At 39.9% G+C, this 8,685-nt stretch overlaps 1 protein-coding gene across 1 annotated transcript in view; it reads left to right on the top strand.

Moving 5' to 3' along the window:
• TLN2 (talin 2) overlaps nt 1-8,685 on the top strand; it is a gene marked incomplete at its 5' end in the record, with an annotated part of 77,248 nt that overhangs the window by 62,227 nt on the left and 6,336 nt on the right. Inside the window, 2 exons of the mRNA XM_010011135.1 lie at nt 1,407-1,531; nt 8,036-8,161. Of these exons, the coding sequence (XP_010009437.1) occupies nt 1,407-1,531; nt 8,036-8,161 (251 nt within the window). The remainder of the gene's footprint in view (nt 1-1,406; nt 1,532-8,035; nt 8,162-8,685) is intronic.

The following is an 8,685-nucleotide window of genomic DNA, read 5'->3' as shown; positions in this document are numbered from 1 at the left end:
TCTTTCCCTGCTTATCTGTCAATATTAGGGCTTAATATAGATTTCCTTCATCTTGTACACCACTTGAGCTAAGTTGTTGTCTTTGGTAATGTTCTGATATTTGATATAAAACACACATGTGTACGCTCTAGGGATTAGAAGCATGAAACAGAGCTCACCAGGATTACAGTACCATATACTTCAGCTTTCTCCCAGCACATCATAAGTAGGAGCCAGTCATTTTGTATTCTCCTGTGATTTGGTCATCCAAAACTGCCTCATTCTTTAGTTGGTGCAGTGTTGATCCATAAGCATTCAAGGTCATTTCCTTTGCTGTTTGATCAATCAGACATGGGTTATGCTGTTCCTGATAGAAAGTGCCAGTATTCTTCTGCCCAGTAGCTGTTCCTTAATAATGATTAATGTTTCAGTTGAGACTTTATTATTAGGTTCACCCAAACTTTCTGATCCAGTTTCAGGAGGTTTTAAAAGGGTGTTAAGAGAGTTTTTTTCCTTTGTTTTGTTTCTTTCATTCTAGCTTAGTCTGCCCTTTGCCTGGTGTACACTGCTTCCTGTCCTTTGCTGTTTCCATTTGAGATGCCACTTCCTCCCCTTGCCTTTACTAGTTATGAACTTAGAAGTTTTATTTCTGGTTTCCTTTTCTCTCTCCACCTGATTTTCCTATTGGCTGTCTCATTGCTTCCCTCAGTCCAGAACACAGATAGTTTCTAAATCATGTCATCCAGGGAATAACATTAGGAAATGGAAAATAATAATGCACGGAGAAGTTAACCCCTGAGACACGTGCAGCCAAGTGTTTGTTTTGTGAACCTACAGAGTTTCTTTGAGCCAAGAGAAATGCCAAAAACTTAACAAAACAAACAAAAAAAGTTGACCTTTGGCTGTGTTGCAGAAACTCTACATTGCTGTTAGAAACACGTTGCCAAAAGCATGCTTTCTGCAGCCAATAATAGCTTCGTCTCTAACCACTACCAAAAAAAAGGCTCTGAAAGGTGTGCTGTGGATGACTGTGTTGTCTATAACATGTCATCTTTACTATTCTGTCAGACTTCTCAGTGTACCTTACCAGGTTAGAAACCATCTTAGTAAGAGCCCTGATAAACACAAGTTGAGTGACAGCTAGTTTTGTTCCCAGGATATGGCAGTATCCCTTCTTGAAGCTGCTTTGCTTGCGCAGTTCTTCAGTTACTTTCATAATAGAATAATCCCAAGAAATACTTTTTTTTGCTCTGAGTTACATTTCGCTCTCAGTGACATAAACATTAGTGGTTTTATGCCATTGTGGTACTAAAATCAGCTTTCTGCGATGTACATTCTGTATTTGACACTTGAAGGGTGATTTGCAATGTTTGAATGACAGCTCACAGTGACACTGAAGTTATTGTCTTCGTCTCCATTAATTTCAGGGACCGAGTGGGTGGATCCGGAAGACCCAACAGTCATTGCAGAGACAGAGCTACTAGGGGCTGCAGCATCGATTGAGGCTGCAGCAAAGAAGTTAGAGCAGCTGAAACCAAGAGCCAAGCCAAAGGTGAGCGTCCATCCCCTCTGTTTCTTTGAAGTTGATAAAGCAGAAGGTGCGTATAGCCCATATATTGGTATATGCTTTGATACTGTCCATGATAATGGTATAAACAATCAAACCTTGCATCACTGTCAGTGCCATGAGACACTGCACTGGATGGGACTTACTTACCCCTGAAGGAAGAGGGTAAAAAGATGCTTTTCAGGGAATGAATCAAGCTCCAGCCATGAGCAAGCAAAGCAAGAAAAGCCAAATGTTAGAAATGCTTTTAAGAGTTACAGCATCATTACTGTTGATTATTTGCTTTTCTGTTTCCAATCACGTTTTAGTGATGTGAACAGTCACTCTCACTTGCTTTCCTTTGAAGACGCTTTGTTCTCATCTGTATAGCAGGAGAGAGCAGCAGCAACACAGAAGGGGTTCAAGAGAATGCAAAGACCTTCAGGATTTTCTAAGATTAAAACCATGGCATTTTATGCCATGCTAAAAGAGTAGCTGCCTCAGTATCAAATGAGATATGTGGTATGACCATTTCTATTTAATTTTCCTGAAGGAAAATAAATTACAGTTCATTATGAAAGCAAGTAGTGCTGCATGTTGCCAGTTCATTTCAAATGCGTCTCTGAATATATTAGATAAAATTAAGCCAACTTTTTTCGTGTGTGGTATAGAGGGAGTATGTGAAACTGCTGTTAGTTCTGGTTGTATGCATAGCTCGCAAGACTTGATCACAGAGAATTGCTACTTATTGCCCAGTGTGGAGTAACAGGCGGCATTTAGAAGAAATTAGTGTGTTGCCTAGAATTGCATCTCTTTAAAATTAAAATCATGCTTTAGCTGTATAACTGATTTCAGGGAAGGACTATATGTCTGTCTATTTCCCTGTTTAGGTGCAAAACAGTTTTCTAAGTGAAGCTAATGAGAAGTCTTTCTAAAAGCAGGGGCTCGAGAATGTTCAGTGGTGGATGATTGTTTTTGGTACAGGGTGGTATTTTATCATTGAGGAACATCAGATGAAATAGTTTTTGGTAACTGCTCTTTGAGGACTTCCCAGCCATCCCAATCCTCCCATCCCACTTGGTGCTAGGCATAAATCAGCTCATAACAAGGAAATGCTCTTTGTCTTGCATTTTTTAACAAGGACATCCATTTTGTTTATAAAGAAAAATGGTCCTTTATAATGAAATTCTACAGAGCAGAGGACACAGGCTGAGTACAAGGAAAGGAAGAGTCCTCCATCACCTTTTCTATACAATCACTGCACAATAGCGTATGTGTGTTGCCTGGTAACCATGAAGCAGTTTCTTTCCAACATCTAAGCCACTCCAGGGTCATTGTAATTTAGCAGTGAATGCAGATCTCACACCTGCTCCTCATTTAACATGTTAATTTGAGTGTCCAGTCTCTGATTTATTGGTCTGTTTGTTTGCCATTTTCTGAACTGAAATTCATATCCAGCCATTTGTGTAATTTTGGGTTTAAACAGCCGTAAAGGGTGTAAAACCCTTTCTTAGATGTTTAATCCCTTTCCCAATAACGATTGTAATTCACATGAAAGCTACTAGGAAGATCACAGAGGGGCTCAAATACCACCTTTTCTGCTGGAGACTTGTAGCTCATATCCTCCCAGAGTGGGATTTCCTGCTTCTGAACGGGCTCTGTCTTTGACAACGTACCTAGGGTGGCAGTGTGAACACCTAGACTAGGTAAGGGGGTTGATACAATTGATTTTTCTCACCCTTAGTCTATGAAATGGAGGAATAGGACCTATCTTCTACAGTGGAACAGACCACTGCTGGAGCTAGACCAGTGCTCTGCTTTGGTTAACAGTAATCATCATCAAGTGGACTTGCAGGGAAGCCATTAGTTGGTAATTTTAGAATAATCTGCCTGCAGGAAATCCATCATCTTCATCATTATTAATTGGTGGCTGGTTCTCTATTTTGGGGTAAGCTTCTGTTACTGGGGCAGGGAGTGAGACTCATTTCATTAAGGCTTGGAATTTTCATCTTTGTGTTCCAGTTTGCATACTCTGTTTGCTTTAAATTCTGATCATTTAGCTGCTGGTGAATGTGCTCCTAAAATGCTTAGCCTGCTAGTCCCCTGCCCATTAGTACCCTGTTAACATATGTCTGTCTTTTGAGCTTTTATCTTACAAGCACTTTGAGGACTCTCCTAAGGTCGTGTTATTATTCCCCAAAACACAAAACCTGTTCAGTGCTCTTATTACAGTGTTCGAGGTGGGGAATGTTCTCTAAAACCATGAGATCTTTATTGTTTATAGAGCAAGTTTTGGCTGTTTTATTTCCTTTAAATACAATTCTGTTTTTCCAGAGTATAGACTCTTTTTTTCTGTTTCCCATTTTGGAGGATCAAGTGTCTTGCAATACAACCACATATTCCTCCTGTTATGCAAATATGCCATTGGCTTTAAAATAACACCCCCCCTCCAAATTAGTAGTTTTATAAGAAGAAAACCATTTTTTCCTCATAACAACTTTGTGCTTCACTACTACTGGGAAAAGAACACTTTTAAGGACAAAGGTGTGGTAGGTGAGGTACAACAGCAGAGAGCATTGCTGTACCTACCCTAGTCTGCTGGTATGCCCTTCATGCTTCTGCACAGGCTTATGCCTTCAAACACAAGTGTCTTTAGTAGTCAATAAGAGTTCCCTGCTGTTACCTTTCAGCAGTTTGTCCTTTTTTTTTCCCAAGATGAATCAAACCTGGATGCCTTTTTCTGCAGGACTCTGTGTGATATGTTTGATATATTAGGTTGTTATTTAATCCAACTATATATCAAACATATTCCTACAGTGTCCTGCCCTGTCTCCGGGGGTTTTAACATAGTAGAAGGCAATATAAAGGAGTACATTCACTCACAAGCAGGTTTAGAAGACTTCCTGCAGACTCCTAATCTAATCTGATTTAAAATATATACATGAAGGGCTCCTTTATCAGTGGAGTTGCTCTTGGAGGGGCTTTTAAGCTGTGTAGGGCCTTTTATGACAGTGAGCAGCAGTTGTTCCAAGGACTGACTTTCTCTGAAATGGTTATTGTGTTTTCCATGGCTCAGTGCTGTAACTTACCCATATTGGTTTTCTCTTATGAAACAGAAGATGAGATCTGCTTCAGAATAAAATGGTTCTCCTATTAACCCTGGCTTGATTTATGCTACCCTAATAATGGAGATGCTATAGAAAGCTGGTTAAAATACAGTACAAACCAACTCAAGTGATACATTTTTTTTTATGGTGCAGTCAACATTTTCAGGCTATTTCATGCTACAGTCTATAGCTAGCATAATCATTTTGTTTGTTCTGGTGACTTCATTTTCTGATCCATTTATACCCGTACTTAGTTAATAATAGCTTGTTAGTTTAATCTTGTGGGAAATGAGATGCTGATCTTCATAGGGCTACTTGAGGAAGGAGAAACTTATCACTTGTCTTATTGATCTGGTTTTCTACAAAAACCCAAGTACTCCTCTCAGTTAACTGAAATCCTACAAGGTGAAATTTGCTGCCGTGTATCATATTGTTGTTCCTAACTTTGTTCATGAAGGCTGCGACTTGACACGTGTCGAGGGCACTCGATGAGTGAACTTCAGAAAGTTCAGGAGCACACTCTTTAGTGATGGGAGTGGGTAGAAGGATTACTTCTCTTGTAGGGCGTTTTGCTCACTCTTGGACTGAGCAAACTGTCCTGTTGCTGAGGAATGCTTTTGGGAGAGTACAGGCAGGTAAACATACCCACAGCACTGTCCAAGCATCCTGCCAACTTCTCTGTTTCACTCATGAGGATTCAACCGTTAGATGTTGTACCCAGGAATGCTGACACGAAGACTGTAGGGGAAGACTAGAAAATAGGGACTTGTTAGAAAAGATGGAAACCCAAGAGAAGTTCCACAGCCTGAGTGCTGTGCAAGACTGCTTCCAAAATACATTCTTCAAAGAAGAGATCAACTGTCAATAGAACACACATGCACACGATCCGAAATAAGAGAAATTGTGAGATGACAGGAAACGTGGGATTTGGAAGTTTGAGAAACTCAGGCTGTAGTTTCTTCTCTCCTTGCTCCCAGATTTCAATATAATTGGGAAAAAAATCATTTGGTACACAGGGAACAAAAAGTAACCTGTTTCCTAATGAGATACTGAGGTTTATCTTTTCCTGCTGAGCTTTACCTGCTGCTCCATGGTGGAAGTTAATCCAGCAATTGTACAACAGCATTCTCAGTACTGCAGGATTTGATTTGTCTGCATTCCCTTTGAAAGTAGTCATTTTTGCTTAGCACTTGTGTGCAGTACTTAGTCAGCTCACTCCGCTGAACTGAGTTCTGAAACCAACTTTCCTTCAGCTCTTTTTGGTGGCTGTTCTGTCACAAACGGGGCACATACCTATCTGCCTCACAGATCAGAGCATGGCCATGGGCATTTTGTTAAACTGGACAAAAGAATGGCACCCCCTTTATGATAAGGAAGCAGATACTGAAATGCTCACTCGCTTCAGTTTGAATTTCTGACAGCACTGACCTATAAAGGATGATGCACATCATATATTTTGGTGTGTTGGAAATGAGTATTTAAAAACTCGCAGTAACAGGAGCGCTGGAAAAGTGTAAAAGTGTTGTAACAGTCTGCTAAAAGTAAAAGTGCAGCAACAGTCTGTTAAATGCACTATGGTCCAGTGGTGCTTTTGTTGATATTTCAGTTTTTGTCTTCAGTCAACTTAAATCAAAGGCAACAACACATCTACTTAATAATGAGAAGAAATCTGATAGTGACTATGCTGAATTCTGGTTAGTCACTTTGGAGTTGTGATGTCGTGACTGAAATAAGAGTTTTATAAATAAGACTTGCTGCTCGGTGCATACATTCAGGAGCAGTGTGATTACCACTTAGGTATAATAATGGTTGTGATGTGACATTGCAAGCATTGCCAGTTCATGTGGAACATGACTTGTGCACTTAAAGCAATTTCTTGCGCTCTTTTTACAGACATATGTTTCAGTTGATGAGATTAACCCAATAGCAGAGCAAGACAAATGCTTTTCCTTGAATTAGGTGGGGTTTTCTAAAGGATAAGAAAGTCTTTAAAGTGCCAAACAACTTCACATGCACATGAGTCTTTGTTTTCAGATCACTCAGTTTTTCTGGTGGCTGTGGATGCTGCAGTTTCATCTCCTGCACTTTTAGTTATGTGGCAGTTATGTGAAGTGTGGTAGGACTGAGCACTGCTTCATGTGCCGTTTTGTAACAATTTATAATTACTCATCATTATCTTTTATTATTTTATAATTGACTACTATTTCATCAGATTGCAGTACCAGGAGAACTAAGTCTCACTTAGACTATGATGGATGCACTTAGACCTGCAAATGAAGTGTCCAGCTTTCTGGACACTTGGCTGGTGTTCTTAAAGTTAGTTATTTGACACAAGAATGCTGTGGTTGCATAAGTTGGAATTAACCTGTATTTCAGAAACCTCATCTCTCACAAGGTGGTCTGTTCTGGTATTGTATCCACTAGCCCTACTCATCATACTGCATTGGATTGTGGTAGGACTTGCGATTTGATCACAAACAAATTACATTCTGTTGGTTTATTTTGTATAGAAACCAAACAGAATAAGTGGCCCAGGCCTGGTTCTGTTTGCAGTAACAATAACCATTTGTCTCTATTTGGTTAACTGTTTGAAGCTAGTAAGCATGCTTAAATGGATGAATGTTCTCAGTATTTGTTTAAGTGATTAGGAAGTCGGAGAAGTTGTCTTATGGAGCAACAGATTTGCATTTTAAATAGTAAGAAACCTCAGTAGGAACAGCCAATGTCTCTCGTTGCACATGTTTGTTGAAAGACACATTTGGATGACTGAAGTGTTCCAGACAGACCTTTGGAACTTCCTGTCTCCAAGATGACTAAACTGGACTGCTTCACAATGCTGCTTTCTGTGAAATGGCTGCTCTTACTAAAAGCTGTTACCTCTATGACTTGCTTGCATCTACTTTACATTTCATAGTACAGGTGAATGAGAGACAATATACGTTTCTCGCTGCTCTTTTTTATTGCTTGAAGTCTTGAACTATTTAGAGAATGCTCTACTTACTTGAGCAATCCAGAGAAGTCATTATGATAGCACTACAGGCATAATCTTGATACAGAAACCCAAGAATTTCTTTTCAGACCTGTTCTTTTCTGAACGTAGTTTTAAGTAGCCCTGGTGGAGGTCATGTGTTAGAAAGCTGAAGGTAAATCTTCAAGCATCTTTTGTGATACTCAGTTTCATGTGTGAGCAGCCACAAGGGCAACCTAATACTTAAATTCACTTATGTTGACTCTCAGCTTTAGTCCACAGGAAATTCCTTTGTAGAAAATCATGTTGTGGGTCTTAGTGAATTTGCTGATGTGTTTCAAAATCATCTTGCTTCACTTTGTATGTGTCCTCAATCTTGAAAATGCAAGTGCTTTCAGGTGAATAATGTGTGACATTGTTTTTTCTTGGTTATAGCAAGCAGATGAGACTCTGGATTTTGAAGAACAGATCCTGGAAGCAGCTAAATCCATTGCAGCTGCTACCAGCGCCCTTGTGAAGTCAGCTTCAGCAGCCCAGAGAGAACTGGTGGCACAGGGAAAGGTGGGTAAACAGGACAAGCAGCAGCAGTGGTGAGTGATGGGGAAAGCATCAAAAACGAACCTAGACTCTTAACTCCTCTCTGTTAAAACACTGGGAGAAGACTTGGGGATGTCTAATGAAAATGTCAATATTTTTATTGCTCATCACAATGCATGGCCCAGGCCTGGTTCCATTTACAGAAAACGCAGTTATGTTTATTTAAACCTTGCAAGTATAATCAAGTTACGTTTATTTAATCCTTGCAAGTGTAGTCAAGTGTTTGGCTTTTCAGCTCTTCCTGCTGTGGGGAGATTTTGTGTTTGTGGGTTTGTTTTTTTCATTTTCTGAAGATCTGTCATTCAAGCCAGTGTACAGTCCCACAAGACAGCTTGGGGATCCAAAACCAAATGTCACTGTATACAGTACCACTCTGGACCAGAATAGAAAGGGTCTCACTAATTGTGTCCTGGGTGTTCTGTTGTCTGATTCAGTGAGAACACAGGCCCCTGTGCAAAAGCAGTACATTTAAGTGGATGTGCTTGTTA

The sequence above is a fragment of the Nestor notabilis genome, unplaced genomic scaffold, assembly GCF_000696875.1.
Source record: "Nestor notabilis isolate BGI_N333 unplaced genomic scaffold, ASM69687v1 scaffold8073, whole genome shotgun sequence".
NCBI classification, from domain to species: Eukaryota; Metazoa; Chordata; class Aves; order Psittaciformes; family Psittacidae; genus Nestor; species Nestor notabilis.
This window is presented reverse-complemented; position numbering and strand designations above follow the sequence as displayed.